The 18466-nt window shown below is 46.3% G+C and overlaps 1 protein-coding gene across 2 annotated transcripts in view; it reads left to right on the top strand.

Annotated features, from left to right (window-relative positions):
* Positions 1 to 5064: 5064 nt before the first annotated feature.
* The window catches only part of CRY2 (cryptochrome circadian regulator 2), a 34582-nt gene continuing 21180 nt past the window's right edge, over positions 5065 to 18466 (top strand). Inside the window, exons 1-4 of one of the 2 annotated variants that reach the window (XM_041722115.1) lie at positions 5065 to 5315; positions 14025 to 14133; positions 16330 to 16472; positions 18080 to 18264. In XM_041722115.1, coding sequence (XP_041578049.1) covers positions 5101 to 5315; positions 14025 to 14133; positions 16330 to 16472; positions 18080 to 18264 — 652 coding nt within the window. In that variant the 5' untranslated portion in view covers positions 5065 to 5100. Of the gene's footprint in view, positions 5316 to 14024; positions 14134 to 16329; positions 16473 to 17792; positions 17905 to 18079; positions 18265 to 18466 lie in introns of those variants that run through there. The other variant, XM_041722116.1, reaches the window with a different exon arrangement.

The following is an 18466-nucleotide window of genomic DNA, read 5'->3' as shown; positions in this document are numbered from 1 at the left end:
TAAATAATGTTTTTTGATAAACAAAAGTTCATAATAAAGCAAACAAACAAAACTGGAAACAGACTCCTAAATACAGAGAACAAACTCTGGTTACCAGAGTGGGGAGGGGTGTGTGTGGACAAAACAGGTGAAGGGAATTAAGACATACACATTTTCAGTTATAAAATAAATCAGTCATGAAAATGAAAAGTACAGCGTGGGGGAATATAGTCAATAATATTATAATAACTTTGTATGGTAGCAGATGGTGATGACACTTACTAGGGTGAGCACCACATGATGTAGAGAATTGTTGGAACACTATACCGTGCACCTGAAACCAATACAATATTGTATGTCAACTATACTTCAACCAAAAAAAATTTTAATGGTCATAATTTTAATGTAGTTCAATTTATCAGTCTTTTCATTTGTGGTTAACACGTCCCATGTTTTATTTAAGAATTCTTTGTCTCCCCTCAAAGTCATAAAGATTTTCTCCCAGGGGAATCCCTGGGTGGCTCAGTGGTTTAGCGCCTGCCTTGGGCCCAGGGCGTGATCCTAGAGTCCCAGGATCAAGTCCCACATCAGGCTCCCTGCATGGAGCCTGCTTCTCCTCTGCCTGTGTCTCTGCTTCTCTCTCTTTCTCTCTGTCTCTCATGAATAAATAAATAAGATCTTTTAAAAAACATATTTTCTCCCATATAATCTTCCCAAAACTTTCTTTACTGTTTTACCTTTCACATTTAAGCATATAATCTACCTAGAATTGATTTATGTGTATGTTCTGAGATAGGGGTCAAACTTATTTATTTTTTTGTTTACATTGAGATATCTGTTTGACTCATTGTCATTACAAGAAAAACCACCTTACCCCACTTCCGTACAAAGACATCTTTGCCCTGAATAAATACCTAGATATGTGAGAGTCGGTTCCTGGGCCCTCAATTCTGAGAGTTAGTCTGTTTATCTTGTTCCAAGTCCTTGCTGCACGTGTATTATCATCATCATCATCCCCATTTTCCAGATGGGGAAACTGAAACACAGAGAAGCTAAGCAAGTTGCGCAAGTAATTTGCTAGTTTGTGGCGGAGCTGGAGATGGAACAAGGAGTCTGGCTTCTCGGTCTCTAAGTCCCTCTAAGTTTTACAGGTTCCCAGGCTGAAGAGTTCAAAGAACATCTAAGTAGGCTTTGTGTGAAATCTCGGGGATAGGAACGCCGCCGCTGCACACCGCGGGCCTGCATAGCTAAAGGGAGCAGAGCAGGGACGCCTGGGTGGCTCAGCGTTTGAGTGTCTGCCTTTGGCTCAGGGTGTGATCCCAGAGTCCAGGAATCGAGTCCCACACTGGGCTTCCTGCACGGAGCCTGCTTCTCCTCTCTCTGCCTGTGTCTCTGCCTCTCTGTGTGTCCCTCATGAGTAAATAAATTACATATTATAAATAAATAAATAAATAAATAAATAAATAAATAAATAAATAAATAAATAAATAAATAAATAAATAAATGGAGCAGAGCTGGGTGCTCAGTCCCACTCGTACCGGCCGCTTCTTTCCCCGTCCCACCACTAGAGGGCGCGGGTCACTTAAATTCGCCAGGGACGTCCCTCCTCGCGCCCCTAGTTACCTTTCAACCAATCATCAAATATTTACCGAAGCGCAACTCGAAGGGAATGCAAGTTGCCCAATCCAGTCTCCATGCAAGACTACAACAACAAAAAACGCAGGACTGAGGTCTTCTTAATATCCTCAGCGAAGAAAGAAACCTTCCACTACCTAATTTGTCGCATTCCTAAACCACTATATACTAAATCCCTCCTTAAATCTCTTACTCTTTCTAGCGTAAACTGGATTATTTTTTTAACCCAGATTCCTTCATTCTACGCCCAATGGAAACAAAGAGCAACTGTTTAGCATCCTCATGGCAACCACCCTTCAGAGATGCTTGTAAATTGCGAGATATATGGCTATGAGGTCAAACCTTTTTATTTCTCTCGAAGATACAACAGTACTCGATTACATTTCACCTCCCTAGCAATTTATAGGTTTCTTTGGTCTCTCTTCAATTTCTCTATGTCCTTTTTATTTTATTTTATTTTTTTTAAGATTTATTTATTTATTGAGAGAGAGAGTTGGGGCAGAGGGAGAGAAGCAAACTGGATCCCAAGCCAGGCTGGATCTCATGACCCTGAGATCATAATCTGAACCAAAACCAAGAGTTGGCTGCTTATCCAACTGAGCCACCCAGGCGCCCCTCTCTAGGTCCCTTGTAAAATGTAAAGTTCAAAAGTGAACTTTGCACTCCAGTATTCTATCCAGTGTCAGATTTACTTCCTGGTTCATTCTTGAGTGTTAACCCTGTTATTATACTCAAACTATATGCAATCATTCAATAAAATAATTCATCCTTATCAATATGATGACAGATTATATAGTCATTAAAATAACAGGCACAATGACACAGCAATATAGAATATACTTAATATTTTGTATAGAAATGCATGCAACACTGCGTTGGTTTGGGGGATTGTTGTTGTTTTTCATTATTGGTATAATTTTGAGGTCTTTTAAAAACCGACTAAAATCTTTTATTCACTCAGCAACTCCTTGAGTGCTCGTTATGTGTAAGACCAAGAACGAGGTGTTGCAAGGAAGACAGAGGCAGACACAGATCCTGCTGTTCAGAATAACAGTAGCTGACTCTTATTAAATGCTTACTATATCCTTGCTACTATTGTCATCCCTATTGTATAGCTTAAGGACATGGGGAGCAAGGAGGTCAACTAGTTCACCAAGGTCACACAGAGTAAAAGCAGAACCAGAATCTGAATCCAGCTACTCCAGTTGTGCACATTAGGCTTTTTAACCATTATATAACACTGCCTCTCATGATACCTTAATAAGATAGAGATAAAAGACATTCAATCATTCATCAAATATTTATTGAACAACTACTACGCGTCAAGTACCAAACTAGTGCTGGGAATATAAGTGATGAGCAAGATCAGCACAGTCCCCACCCTCAGGGACCTATAGTCTACACAGAAAGCATTACAGGAATTCAGGAGAAAGAGCACCCATCTTTGAGGCTAGGGCAAATAACTATCTCCTTACACTCTGTTTCATTCCTCCTCCACCTTGTGGAGAGACAAGGGGATAGGAGAGAGGAATTACAAAGTCTCAGAAAGGAAATGAGAGGTGGAATCTATTCATTTAGTAAGCATTTGGGATTCAAAAACAAGGACAGAGTCAGGACTGGATAGACTTCTAAGGTTCCTGCCAACCTGAGACTAGTTACTGTTCAGCTTTTAAAACTATGTGTTCTTTATTTATTTGAGAAAGATCACGAGCAGGGGAAGAGGGAGAAGGAGAGGGAGAGGGAGAAACAGACTCCCTTGCTGAGCAGGGAGCCTGATTTGGGGATGGATCCCAGGACCCCAGGATCATGACCTGAACAGAAGGCAGAAGAAGCTTAATCGACTGAGCCACCCAGATGCCCCCTCCGTTCAACTTGTACTCAAGTAATCCTCAGTCAGTAAGTGCCAAGCACTGTGCTAAACCCTGAAAATTCAACTATAAATAAGCCATGGCCCCTGCCCTCCAGGGGTTTATAGTCTAGTGGCACAGATAGACAAGCAAGAAATTCCAGTACCATGTACCAAAGCCAGTGATAAGAAGCAGCACAGAATGAGATGGACATTATGCAGGCTGGGACCAGACAGCAAGAAAGTGACATCCATACAGAGCAGTGACACAGAACAAACTGGAGTTAAAGAGGCGACAGGGTGAGGAGTGTGATTCAGGTTTGAAGGAACAAGTTATGCAAATGAGAGAGAACCTAGGATTGAAAAAGATTCTGTGGTTTATAGAGTAATGCCAATTAATGCCACTAAATTGCTAAATTCCTTCATTGCTCATTCCCGAATTCAGGAAGGGTTGTGAGTATGGGCACAAGCTAGGGCCAAATTCAAACAAGCTCTTTGGTTGATAACCACAGCGCTCCAATCTGATTAGGCTACCTTAGCCCACCATCAACACTTCATTGCAGGTGTTCATATGCTTCTCTTGCCATTCAGTCTATCAGCAAGGCCAGTACTAGACTCCAGAAGAAGAGGGTTCCACTTGGCTCCCCAGGGGAGTAGTGAGGACAGTGTCTTCTGTATCTTTGAATCCCACACAGAATTCAGTTCAGTGCTTTGGGAACACAGAGGTACCACTATTCTACTAAACAGAGAACAAAAAGAAAAGTTGATCTGATGGCATAATTACTATCTCGACCCACATCCTCTGCATTGCCGGAGCCTACTCCCAACCCCTTCACTGCTGCACATCAGGGCACTTCTCCTCCCTCCTTAGACTCTGCCACTTGCAAATGCCAAGGAGCTCTACGCAGATAAAAGTATAGCTTTGTGGATAAAAGTAGAAGCTTCAGACTCAGAATAATCTGGGTGGGATCCTTTTATTAGCTTTATGACACAGAGCAAGTCAGTCAAGCTGTGGCAGCCTCAGATTTCTCTGTCTCTAGGATGAGAATAATAACAGCTCTTTCACTGGGATCTGTTGAGTGAACATAACCGGGTTAAGAACAGTGAATAAGACAGTCTATGTGAGGATATTATCACGTTGCTTGGTATATAAAATGCACTGAATAAACAGGAGCTGTAGCAGAATGTTGCAGATGAGGTCATAGAGTAGAGGCAGAAGTGGATGATGCCGGTTAAGTCACCGGCTGGAGGCACAGCAACCCCCACAAGCCCAGACAGCTTCCAGCCACAGGCTTAGAACAGGACGCCTGTAAGAGATCCGCCGTCCCTGGAGGCTCGCTCCACGCCCAGGCCTCCGCCGCGACCCGCGGCTTGCGTCACCAGCCCAGCCCGCCGCCTCCTCTCCCCCAGACACACACATGGTGGGAACGTGAGGGGGCGGAGCCGGGCTCCGCGTCGCTGGGCCAATCGCCCGGCGGGAGGCGCCCAGCCAATGGCAGGGGCGCCCCGCGGCCTCGGGGGGCGGGACCACGGGGAGGAGCGGCGTCGTCATAGGTCACTGGGCGGGCCGGGGGCGGGGCCCGCGGCGCCGGCGCGGGCGGAGCGGCGGGGCGGCGGAGGCCGGAGCAGTCAGAGCGGTGATGGCGGCGGCTGTGGTGACGGCGGCAACGGCGGCCCCGGTGCCGACAGCCGGAGTGGATGGCGCCTCCTCGGTGCACTGGTTCCGCAAAGGGTTGCGGCTCCACGACAACCCTGCGCTGCTGGCGGCCGTGCGCGGGGCGCGCTGCGTACGCTGCGTTTACATCCTGGACCCCTGGTTCGCGGCCTCCTCCTCGGTGGGGATCAACCGATGGCGGTAAGGAGGCCAGAGCGGGGTCGCGGGCCGGGGGCAAGCGGCCGGCCTCCAGGGCGCCCGGCGAAGAGCCCGGTCCCGCCGCCCTACAGGGCGGGAGGTTCTGCCCCCCTGCGCCCACGGCCGGAAGACCCCGGGCCTGAGGGAGGTGGGACAGGCCGACGGAGCCGGGCCTCCAGCGGGAGAGGCCGGACAGGGGAAGCAGTTAGTCATCTTGGTACGGCCGGGGGCGGGGGGGGGGGGGTGGCGGGGGGCGGCTCGACCTCCACGGAGCGCGTTCGCATCTTAGCCCCTGGGGGGCCTCACAGCATTCCTGCCGAACTGGGATCCTGCTCCCGGTTTTACAGGTGGGACTCCTGAGGCCTAGAGACACAGAGTTGGCCTGCCGAAGGGACTTGCAGCCAGGGTGGCAGAGCAGGGACTCCTGGCCTAGGGCTTTTAGAGGCGTGCTCAGGAAGAGGAAGAAGGGAGGTACGTGATGTGAGCACGGCAGGTGCTCCTGGCGTTCTTCCAGTAAAGAGCCTAGTACTGGGCTCCTGAAGGCCATCTCTATCTCAGCTTCTGGCTTGTTGAGTCCATTCTTTCACCCATCCTGGTTTCCCTCTGTCAAGGCCTTCCTGCCTCTGGAGGTGTCTAGAGACCCTGGCTTAGCATTAGATAAGGCAGGTGCCGTCGCCCTTTATCATGAAGACCCCAAGGGCTTGTCCAGTTAAAGGCACTGTGTGTCCTGCGCTACAGAGGAGTACTTAGACCTATTTTGAAGAATTCCCTCAGCCACTATCTGTGAGCTTGCTAGGAAAAGAGAGAAAGAGAGAAAGAAAGAGGAACCCAACAAAGAAAGAAAAAAGAAAGAGGAACCAAAGTATCACTTTCTTCCTCCTCTTCTCATGAGACTGATTTTTGTTTTTTATTTTTTTTAAGATTTTATTCATTTACTCATGAGACACACACACACAGAGACAGAGAGGCAGAGAGGCAGAGACACAGGCAGAGGGAGAAGCAGGCTCCCCTCAGGGAGCCCGACATGGAAGTCGATCCAGGGAATCCAGGATCAGGCCCTGAGCCGAAGGAGACCGTCAACCGCTGAGCCACCTGGGCATCTCATGAGACTGATTTTAAAGGACAGTTGAGACACTGTAGATTAGACTTTTATCAACTGATGTGCTGAGGTTAGGGAGCAGGATAGCTATGATATCAAGGAGATCCCTCTATGATGATTCCCAGAGTTGCGGTTGACAGAATCATGGGAAAGGATTAACAGATAGGTAGCTGATGTATTTTCTCTGTAATCAGTGTTTAAAACCAAGGAGTTTTGAAACATCCTGTACCCATCTCTCTTTCAAACACCCCACAGCTGTCCTTTGGTTTGTTTGCAGTGTTCTGAGGGATGTTTGCTTGTGGCCATGTGCCACTGATGGGCAGCGTTATTCCCAGGATACAGTGGCTGTCAGTACACCATTCTTTTCATCTTCAAGGTGTGTGCCCTGCTAGGAGAGTGAGTGCCCCTAGCAGTGGGTCTATTAAATGCCCCCTCCTGCCCCATTTATATAGAGAGAACAACTAAAGATAGTCCTGTGGAGAGCCTGCCCACACAGTTTTCAGGCTGTTCTATTGTTCTGCCTCTGCTCCAGTTTCTATAGATAGGAGGTTGGGTTTGACAGACATACTCAAATGACCATCCCTAGCCTAGACATTTAACCAAGCCTCAGACTTTGCCCTCTGTCTGTGGCAGTGTGCCAATTAGAGCAGAGTAAATAGAATCTGAGCACTTGCTTGATACATTGTCATGAAAGAGGTTTTGTTTTGTTTTGTTTTTTACCAGGTTTGGGGGGACATTGCATAGAGCTGCCTACTCCTTTGTGGTAGGAGAGATTAAAAATCAACAAGAAAACCTCTGTTGCTGATTAAACTCAGATTTGCCAGGAACTAGGTGTTTATGGTCACTCTTGTGTGATTGTGCTTTTGAGCAAGTGAAGGAGAAAAGGAAATGTGGTGGCTCGGATGCCTGAGTGAAATCCTGAAGTCAGAGGCCGTGTAGGAATGTAGAAATTAATTGAACAATGATTGATGAGTTCCTAGTATCTTCCAGGCACTGACCTGGATGTTGCTAGGGACACAGCAGTGAACAAGCAGTTGTGGTGTCCAGAGCTCCTGGAGCCTACATTTTAGTGGAGGGAGACTAGTAAACAACCATACTTTAGCAGAACTAAGTGCCATGAAATAAATAAAATAGGGGGACAGACTAGAGCAGTATCAATCTTGCTGCATATGGGAATCACTAAAGGGCCTTTAACAGATGCTTGGACTCCATCCTCCCCCAGTTCCAATTTCATGATTCTAGGTTCTGGCCTGGGAATTAGGATTTTTAAAGCTTTCGTGTGCAGTGAGGCCTAAGAAGCACTGGACTGGAGAACCACAGACTTGAGCCTCACAGCTTGAGGAATGTGTTGCAGTGCATTGTCAGGGAGGCTAATTAGCTTTGGCATTCAGAAGAAAGAGATGAAAAAACACAAAATGGATCGAATATGATAACTGCTCTCAGGCCTGGAAACTGATAGGCAGGTGCCATTCCCACCATACTCTTGTTACTATGGTCAGATCCAGGGCACCCTCACCATACTCTTTGCTCCCATGATCAGATCCAGAACACCCTCACCACACTCTTTGTTCCCATGATCAGATCCAGGGCACCCTCACCACACTCTTTGTTCCCATGATCAGATCCAGGACAACCGTCACCACACTCTGCTCCCACGATCAGATCCAGGACACCCTCACCATACTCTTTGCTCCCATAATCAGACCTAGGGAACTCTCACCATACTCTTTGCTCCCATGATCAGATCCAAGGCAGAGCAGCAGATTGTTTTACACACTCAGGTGGGGGTTGGAGGAGTGATGGAGCCAGCTGTACTTTGGCATAACTACAGTTTGTGTAATCTTCCGGTGGCTGTTTCTGGATCTGGGAGTGATCTGAGACAACTCTGCTGCAGCATAATGTCCTAGTTCTGCAGCTACTTCAGTTGCTGCCTCTGAGAAGCCTCCCTAAAAAGGGTGGCCCATGGGCCATCTTCAAGAGGTGGGGGGAAAAATCAAGATCTGAGATGTCTGTTCTCTTGCATTTCTTACCTCTTGCACAGAATTTTTCAGCAGGTGAATCAGATTAAAATAACTATGAATGGCACTTTCTATGAGTAAAAGAGGACAAAGAAAAGCAACCAAGAAATATGTATATTAGCATAGCAGAAGGGCTAGCCTACTCCTTGCCTTAGTGGTAGTGGGAAGCTAATGGGCTAATTGTAGCTCAGTGAACCTCAGGACTTTTTTTTTTTTTTTTGGTCAAGCACTACTTGTCTAACCCCTTTGCCATTTTTTCCCAGCCCCACCATCCCCAAAATTGCTACATGTGGAAGGAGGTACTGCAATGAGAGCCACCCCAGAAAGGGGGTGATCGGCTTCTAGATTTAAAAATGGGTACTCAAAATAGGTTTTTATTGCCTTCCTCTTGCTCCTGCAACCTAGATCGATATTGGCAACAATTCACTGCACCCTTTATTTAATTCATTTTCTTCCTGACCCTGTGCTGCACCTGTATCCAGGAGCTGCTGGACAGGGGGAATTGGTAAAAAGAAAATATCAGCCCATATAGCTCAGAATTAATAAATGACATGAACTGGGACCTCCAGGATATCTGGTAAAGACCAAGTGTGTCTCTCATCCCAGTGCTGGAAGCTAATCACTATGAGACTGTCAGTTTGGTTGGTTCTTCCCTAGGACTTGGTCCACAAGCAGGGCATTGACAGCTGTAGCCTGTTGGGGTAGAAACCCGAATTTCTTTGAGCTGTTCACACTGGTACCCAGGAGAGTCACTTTACTGTTCTGCTACTGAGGAAACGTTTCCATGTGCCAAAAAGGGATGAAAACCTTCATCTTTGTCTTCAAAATTAGGGAAGAATAAATATATTTTTAACTGAGCAGTACTTAGAAATCAATTCCTGCTATGGATTGTAGATTTGAGTTACCTTTTTCCATGGGGCTTATGCTCTCTTACTTAGGATAAATTAATTTCTATTAATATTGTATGTACCAGTCTGGGCCAGCCTATGATATCATCATATAGTTAGATAACTTTGGCTTGAAGCAGAAAAACTTGGTCAAGGGCAATCTGGACCCAAAAAAAGAGTTCACTATCATTCTCCCTCCTCCTATGAATAACAAATAAAATATTCCTCAACGCAGAATTTGCCATCTCTAGGGAAGGTCTTCTCTAAAGATCTGCCTATCTTATTCTAAAGGGCTAGCGCCATGGAGTACCTGAATTACAGAATCCTTTCTGTATTTTTGGAAATCCCTGTTTGGTCTTCTCCAGTACCATCTGCCTCTAGCTCCAGAGCACTTACATAATGTAATTCAATTGCACATGTTGTCTAATCCTAAGGGTGAGCTTCAACTGCTTGCACAGGACCGTGTGCTCTGAATTTTGGCCATGTGAGCTCAGCTTGGAGCTGCCAAGGGTGAACTGCCAGCCTCAAGCACCACCATGTCCAATGCCCAGGCCAGTTTTTTTAGAGTTCACCCCATTGGAGTGAAGAGAAACTGGCCATGTAGAGAGGAGGGCTCTAAAGAATGCCAAAAGGCCCCAAATTCTCTCCAGTGAAAGAATGCACACACCTGCCCCAGTGAGCATTTGCTCAGTAGCAGCGTTGTTCCTGTTCCTCGTTTCTTTGGTGTTATGCAAAACTGTCACCTGGCAGGTAAAGTACCATAGCAGTGGCTTCTCTTTCTCTGGCTGCCTGGAGGCTTGGGCTCCTGGGGGCCTGTTGCCTTTTATGGGGGCCATCCTTAAGCCTCCTTCCTGGAGAAACCCTTTAGGGCTAGATTCAGGAGGGAAGTTGGAAGTAACAGCATCTCTAGAGCACCAAAAAGGAAGCAGAAACCAGGATCTCAAAGAGAGAGAGTTTAGTAGGAACAAGTTAGAAGCAAAGAAAGGCAACTTGTAAACAGAAGCTAAAGTGAGGTTCAGTTTTCTAGAACAGTGCTTGCGAACCTTTATCCTGCAGAGGAATCACCAGGGGCTCTTGCTAAAATGCAGATTATGATCCTAGAGCTCTGAGATTTTGCATTTCAACAAGCTTCTGGGTGGTTTAAAGCTGTTGAGCCTCAGAGGAGTTGGCTGCAGTTCTTGACAGTTGCGTCCTGGGCAGCGCAGCCTCAGTGCTCAGGCGGGAAGTCCTGGTCAAGAGGCAGTGGAGCCTGGTGGTTAAGAATGCAGACGCTGAGCCACACTGCCTGGTTTGAATTCTGGCCACTTATTAGGCTCTGTTTCCAGATCTGTAAAAATGAGAATAATCATGGTACCTGCTTCACAGATCTGTTTGAAAATGAAATGAGATAATGTATGTAAACTAAATAGACTAGTGCTGGGTTCACTGCAGATGCTCATTAAATGTAAGTTGTTGGTGTTATCATTATTATCATTTGGTTGTTGAGTTCAGAGTCGGGCCTTCTACTTCCTGCTTCAACTGTAGAGATTTCTCTTGTCAAAGAAAAGGGCTGTCGTGGGGTTATCTTACTTATCTTACTTCAGAGATGCTTACTCCAGAATTTCTCCTTTTAGTAAATGAGGTCTAGAAATGAAGCTCTGGGGAGGCAGCGGGAGCCTAGCTTTCATGTGCACGTCAGCCTTATTTATAGCTTCAAACTGAAAGCCTGTGCAGCCTGGTGGACTGAGAGGGAGGAGGCCACCAACGTGCATGGCAGGGACATTCCTGAGAGCCACAGATGGAGGACCCTGTGCCCAGAGGTGATAGAATCTAAGTTGCCAGTTACACCCGGCATTCTCCCCGGCCGGACCCAGGTTTCCGTGGTCCGAGACTGTTCACATGAGTCTCTCTTCTTCATCTCTTGAGAGGAACAGCGTGGCCTGGGAGGAGGCGGACACAAGTGCAAGTGCGTCACTCTGGGTTTAGCTTTCCTTTTCTGAGGGTGTCAGTTTCTCAAAAACAGAAATTCACAGAGGCGGAGCTTAGGATTTGCAGAAAGCAGCAGTTTCCCATCCCCACTTCTGGGAGAGTCTCTGCAGGCCTGCATAACGCTCTGGGCTGAGCCTGGGACTCACTCAGCTCTGCTGGAATGTGGGTCTGTGGCGTTTGCTGCCACTGCTGTGGGAGTGTCATGATGCAGACGTCAGAGGCAGCAATGGGGACTGGTTCTAGCTGGCAGCCTGGGAACAGGGGCTGCTCCTGTAAGCCTGCAGCCGTCGGGGGATGTGATGTGCTACAGAGACGGCACAGGGCTTCATTGTGTTCAAAATAAAATCGAGTGATTTCCATCATTGACAGAGATGGGTGGGAGATGATAACATGTAGATGGTAGAACCAGGCTGACCTGTTGGGGCTTAGCTCCTCAAGAAGTTCAGAATGTCAGTGGATTACCTATATAGTCAGGTTCGTGTTTGTCAGAGAGAGGGATGTTTCCAAACACTTGAGGTCCAGCAGAATCTCAGCCCCGGGGTGCCACTAAAAAGCTTTAGAAATGGGGCACAAGTTCCTATCCCAGCTTTGTCGCTTAATAATTATGATCTTAAGCAAATTAATTATCCTCTCTGTATTTCATTTTCCTCATCTATAAAATGAAGACAGTATTTCCATTTAAAATGTATTGAAAGAATTAAAAAGAAAATATGCTTTAAAACCATAAACAGATATGTAACATCACTGACATTGTTTGCCTCTGGGGAAGGGAATTAAATTCCTGATGGATAAAGGAGAGGCTTTTTTTTTTTTTTTTTAAGATTTTATTTGTTTATTCATGAGAGAGACAGAGAGAGGCAGAGACATAGACAGAGGGAAAAGTAGGCTTCTTGCAGGGAGCCAGATGTGGGACTTGATCCCTGGCCAAGGATCACTCCCTGAGAGGAAGGCAGATGTTCAACTAATGAACCACCCAGGCATCCCGAGTGGAGGCTTTTTACCATGTACCTTTTTATAACATGAATTTTACAATATATAGTTTTCTGTTTAAAATGTTAATTTTGGGAGGACTTGGGTGGCTCAGTTGATTAAGCATCTGCCTTCAGGCTCAGGTCATGATCCCAGACATGATCCCAGGGTCCTGGGATAGAGCCCCACCTCCTGACTCCCTGCTCAGTGGGGAGCCTGCTTCTCCTATCCTCCCTGCTCCTGCTTTCTCTGTTGCTATCTCTGTCTCTCTCTCTCAAATAAATAAATAAAATCTTTTTTAAAAATGTTAATTTCATTTAACTTAAACATATAACACATGTTAGTGCGCTTGGCTGGTTCAGTGGATAGAGCATGCAATTCTTTTTCTTTTCTTTTCTTTTTTCTTTCTTTCTTTCTTTCTTTTTCTTTTTTAAGAGGGAAGGAGCTGGGGAAGGGGCAGAGGAAGGGAGAGAGAGGAGAGAGAATCTTAAGCAGGCTGCATGCAGAGCCTGACTTGGGGCACCCTGAGATCATGACCTGAGCCAAAATCAAGAGTCAGACACTTGACTGAGCCACCTAGGCACCCTGAGCATACAACTCTTAATTTCAGGACTGTAAGTTCGAGCCCACATTGGTTATAGAGATTCTTTAAAAATAAAATCTTTAAAAATAAATAAACAAACACGTCATGGGCACCTGGCTAGCCATCACGGTAGAACATGTGATTCTCGATCTCAGGGTTGTAAGTCTGAGCCCCACGTTGGGTGTAGAGATTACTAAAAAAATAAATGAATAAACTTAAAAAAATTTTTAAATAAAACACATGTCACAAAAACGTATTGATAGATTTCTCAGAAAGGTGGTTATGCCTAACTGAACAGTAAATAAATGTTTGTAGTCAAATAAAAATAAGTGAGGTGCTCAGCAAATGCTCTTCTGCATAGTAATCCGGCTCTCAAGGGTAGGTCTCTTGAGTATCTGAGGGTCTCTACCCCAGCCCCCTAGCCCCAAAAGCATGTAAGGGTATCCTATGGAGAAGTACCTCCTAAGACCTCTCTCGGGATGAGAATCTGGTGGCCAGAGCCCCGGAGAATGAGCCACCTGCCTGATGAAACCCTGGGAACTTGGGCCCCAGCCCAGGCTGTGGAGCTGTGGCAGTAGACATGTGTACAGCCTAAAGCATGCTGACAGAAAGGCAGGGGGTCTGTTGGACCAGGTAGGTAGGATTTGCCAGGGCAGTTGCAGCCTTGTTCCTCTCTAGTAGGACTACAGTTTTGCTCTTGTTTGTCAGATGGCTTTCTCCCCTGTTTTCCCTTTTGATTTTCACAACAGCCTTGTGACTGAGAAGGAGCAAGTGCCTTGCCTCAGCTCACAGAAAAGCCACAAAGTAGGAGCAGCTCACATTTGTCCTAGGTTTTCTCTATGCCGGGCACTGTACTCAAGTTTTTCATGCATTATTTCATTTTCTTTCCGTAGCAATTCTAGAAGATGGGTACGAACATCAACTCCGTGTTACCGATCAGAGGGAAAAAAAAGAAAAGCTAAACAAATTAGGTAACTGCTTAAAGTCACAGAGCTAGTGAGTGGCTAAGTCAGGATTTCAGTGGAGGCCATGCCCCCCCCCCCCCACCTCCCGTCTCATAGCTAGAGCAGAGGACTAGTGATGCTATTTGTTTAGCGTAAACAGTGTACCAGGGTCTCCCTGCTTTGTCAGGCAAAAGAGTGCCTCTTTTGAATGTTACCACTAAAAGGCCTGTGTGGGCTCTTGTAGGTTCCTACTTCAGTCTCTGGAAGATTTGGATACAAGTTTAAGGAAACTGAACTCCCGGCTATTCGTTGTCCGGGGACAACCCGCTGACGTATTCCCAAGGCTATTCAAGGTGAGTGTGCTGATCCTAGAGAAGACGGTGAGATTCTCTTGTCTGGACTTTCCCTGCAAACTAAATGAGGTGATATTCTGACTAAGAAAATGGAACCAGTCAGCGCTAGCCTGTAGGGAAGTGGGGAGCTAACCCTATGAACTTGCCAACAGAATGGAAACTGTGTTAAGGAAAAAAATTCTGTGAAACCAGTGTCTTGTTGGAAAGTTCCCAGCTCAGTCCAGACAAGGGATGTAGCAAGTTATTCCACCCTGGATGCCACTGGCTTCCTCAGATGTTTTCTTAGCTCATGCCAACAAGATTTATTAGGGCTCTTCTCTATGCCAGGAGTTTGAAGACAAGTTTTCCTTTTTTAGCACAGGGCGTTTCCTGTCTTGTTGTGTGCTGCTTATTGGGGGGAAAAATCAGCCTTTTTGAGGGAGCTCCCTGCTTCTCTTGGGGCAAATGGTTGATAAAATCTTCACTTGGGTACTATGTAGACCTCTGTCTCTTCTATCAAGTAGCCAGCCCACTTCCCCCACCCTCCCACCCAACCCCTTTCTTTATAAAGCACATTTTATGGCCCAAACAGGCAAAAGTACTCATCTCACATCATCACAAGAAGAAAGGTAAGTTTAGTAATAGGTATTTTAAGAGAGAGACCACATTCATGTAACTTTTATTTTATAATTGTTCTATATACACAAAATAACACTATATTTTATAATTGTTCTATTTTATTATTAGTTACTCTTGTTAATCTATTGTGCCTAATTTATAAATTAAAGTTCATCATAAGTATGTATAGGAAAAAACAAAATACTATACATAGGGTTCAGTACTATCTGCAGTTGCAGGCATCCACTGGTTGTCTTGGAACACATTCCCTGCAGATAGGAGTTTACTACTATATATTTATTGAGCTTCTACTATGTCCCAGGCTCCCGACGAGGTACTAGGGTAATGATGAGATAGCATGGTTTCTGCTCTGAGAGTTCACACTCTTAATGGAGGAAAGAGGCAAGTACTGGACAATTTCACTGCCATATGATAAATGCTGTGATGATGGGTAAAAGGCAAGGTACAGGAAAATCCTATTGAAAGAGGAGATCTTTCTTCTCAAGAAGGAAAGCTTTTTGAAGAAAGTGGCATCTAATAATACTTTTATTTCTTCATTTTTTTTAACAATATTTTTAATATTATTCAGAGTTATGCTTTTTTTTTTACCAATGTCATCTATATGAGTTGCTAAGCATGGTACCCAGCTCATAGTAAGGGCTCAATAAATGTTTAGTCCCATTATCCTGGATGAGGGATAGCCAGCCCTTGTCAGGATCCTCACCACAGGCAGGACTCAGTTAGGTCCTGCATAGCCAGGACATTTGCCCTAGAGGCTTAGAATATTAAGGGACCAAGACCAGAGACTTTGGTTGGAACGTGGTTTTCTTCTTGCTAGTTCTGTTTTAGGGCTTTCTGTGGGTTATCTGTACAACCTTTCACTAGGCCAGCTTTCTTCCAGCATTGCAAGGAAATCTAGAAAATTCTACTAGGGAAGACTAAAGGCTTGAAAAAGAATTCCCTTCTTTTTTAACATGTGGCCCCTCTGGTCTGATTTCTCTGACCTCTGGACTAAGGATTGCTCCTCCTTCCCCAGCCTTCTGAGAGCTAGAGCCTGTTAGCTCTGTTTGCTCCTAGCCCCAGGAGTGTTGCTGTGGATACCATTAAGACAATTCACATAGCACAAGTCTGCCAAGAAAACTAAGCCAGAAGTTTTCAGGGCCCTGAGAGCTCTGGGAAAGGCATGCTGGGCAGGAAGGAGGCAGTGATCCTGTCTCCACTGTCTCCATCAGTGAGTCAGTGCTTCTTTCTGGAACTAGGGGCTCCCCTGAGAGCATTGTATTTATAGCCTCCTACTTCATTCTCCTACCAAGGACACAGCAAATGTACAGGACTACCCACCTCTCTCTTGATTCCGCTAGCCTAGGCTCCACTGTTGGCATGCTAATGGCCTCACCTCAAAGGTCTGCTGCTCTTCTCAAACTTTAGGAACCTCAGATTATTTGCTTTCCAGTTAAATCTTTGTCCCTAGTTTGTTCTGCAGCCCATTTTGGCCCATGAGCCACAGATCTCTAGGCTCATTTCTTCCCAGGAAGGAGCTGAGTCCTCAGCTTCATTCTCCTCCCCTAGTGTTTAGCTTAACAGATTCTCTCCCCACAGGAATGGGGGGTGACCCGCTTGACCTTTGAATATGACTCCGAACCCTTTGGGAAAGAACGGGATGCAGCCATCATGAAGATGGCCAAGGAGGCCGGTGTGGAGGTGGTGACTGAGAACTCTCATACTCTCTATGACCTGGACAAGTAAGACATGGGTCCCAGGGGTCAGGTTGCCAATTGTGGGAGTCAGTGTTTTGGTTCCCTGCTGAGCAGAACTCTGGGAGGTTTACCAATGGAGCCATGAAGTATGAAGCACATGAAGTATGGCATTTTCTAGGAGCTGGAGGGGAATGAGCCAGAGTTGGGGCCTGTGGAACAAATCACAAAGAGCTTTAACCAGTTTGGGTGCAAAGAAGCTTACTAGGGCTGAGGGATAAAAGCAATGAGGATCCCTACACAAGACCTCTATAGATCTGCTTCTAATCTGCTGTCCCAATTGCTCTTCAACACTCCCACTTGTCCTGCTACTGAAAGGCTGTCCTCTGACCTCAGTGGACCCTGCCTGTTACCCCTCCTGACAGAGCTCTGTTCTCATAGGTCCAATTTCTGTAATTATATGAGTTCCTTGGGCTCCCCTGGCTATCTGGGTTTCCAGGCCATGCATTTAGATGTTGTGTGGGAATCTCTAGAGATCCCTGCAGGGGGCTGATAACTACAGAGCAGCCTCCTTCCCTAGGGACAAGCCTCTGCTTTCAGAGCATCTAGGAGGAAACCCTTTCTTCCCCTTCCCTGGCAGAGCTGTCAACCTCTTGCTGCTGCTGCTGTTGCTGCCAAGCCAGCAGCCTTCCCTGCTCCCTGCCCCCCCTTTCTCAACATGGTGATGGCTGCCAAGAGGCCAGGTCACACATCTCTGCACGTGAGCTAGCTCTCAGGAGGAGCCCCTGGGTGTGGAGCTCCTCCTCCTGCCACGTGCCAGAGGACAGGGCGAGGTACTGCAAGGGGCTGCAGCCAACCTTATATCCCCACAATGAACTCACCCAGCCAGCCAGGTCTTGCGTAAACTGCCTCTTGGCCAACAGGAAGAACCCTGGGAATCTGGCTCCTGACCACCCCAGTGCATTTTATAGAAACAGCCTCAGTTCTCCTTTCAGTCCTGTATATTCTTTTCTTACCTGAATGCAGGTCTGTTTCCTTTGGTCATAAAAAAAAAAAAAAAAAAAAAGTTGTAAACTGCCAAACACCCTTTAAATAGTTGTTGCTGTTAACCCCAGCCCCAGTCTCTGATCTAGGAAGAATAAACTGTTCTCCACCTCTCTGTTCTGATAAATTGGGGCCAAGAAGGGAATGATTTTTTGACAAAAGAATATGCTTGCCGTTCTTATCAAAGAACTTCATGAAGGTTTATGTTGGGAGAGAAAGGAAGGCGCTGTGAGGATTCCCATAGCTTGGACACAGGCAGAGTACCAAGAAGACTAGTGGGGATTTTTCTATGATTAGAGAGATATGGTCAGTCTCTGTCTTTAGGAGGCTCCACGTCGACACCAGGGAACCTGGAATTGAGTCCCAGCTTTGGCCCTGCCTTGCTCCATTACCTGAGGCACCTGCTCCAGCTCTCTGGGCTTCATTTTCCCTCTCGGTAAAATGGAGATGTAGCCTCCCTTGCCCCTTCCTTTCCACTTAGGGGTGGGACCCATGAGTGGATGAGGAAAGCCACCCTCTAAGCCTTCAAAGTCTGGGTTCTTTTCTGGGTGGGCAGGGACCTAAAATGAAGCGCCTTGTGCATGACGTTAGGTGTGCTTTGGGATTCCCAGGATTATTGAGCTGAATGGGCAGAAGCCACCCCTTACCTATAAGCGCTTTCAAGCCATCATCAGCCGCATGGAACTGCCCAAGAAGCCCGTGGGCTCTGTGACAAGCCAGCAGATGGAGAGCTGCAGGGCCGACATCCAGGACAACCATGACGACACCTATGGCGTGCCCTCCCTTGAGGAGCTGGGTGCGTACTTCCTGCCAGGGCCCATGTTTTATAAGATAAGTGGCTTTATCTTCTTTGTCAAAGTGACACATGTTATTATAGACAGTGTAGAAGACACAGTGAAACAGGAATAAAAATAACAATCACAGTGACCCCAAGCACTCCTGATTTTGGAGCATGTCTTTCCAGTCTTTTTTCTGTGCTTACTCACATACATAATGTT

The sequence above is a fragment of the Vulpes lagopus genome, chromosome 11 (assembly GCF_018345385.1).
Source record: "Vulpes lagopus strain Blue_001 chromosome 11, ASM1834538v1, whole genome shotgun sequence".
Taxonomy (NCBI): Eukaryota; Metazoa; Chordata; class Mammalia; order Carnivora; family Canidae; genus Vulpes; species Vulpes lagopus.
This window is presented reverse-complemented; position numbering and strand designations above follow the sequence as displayed.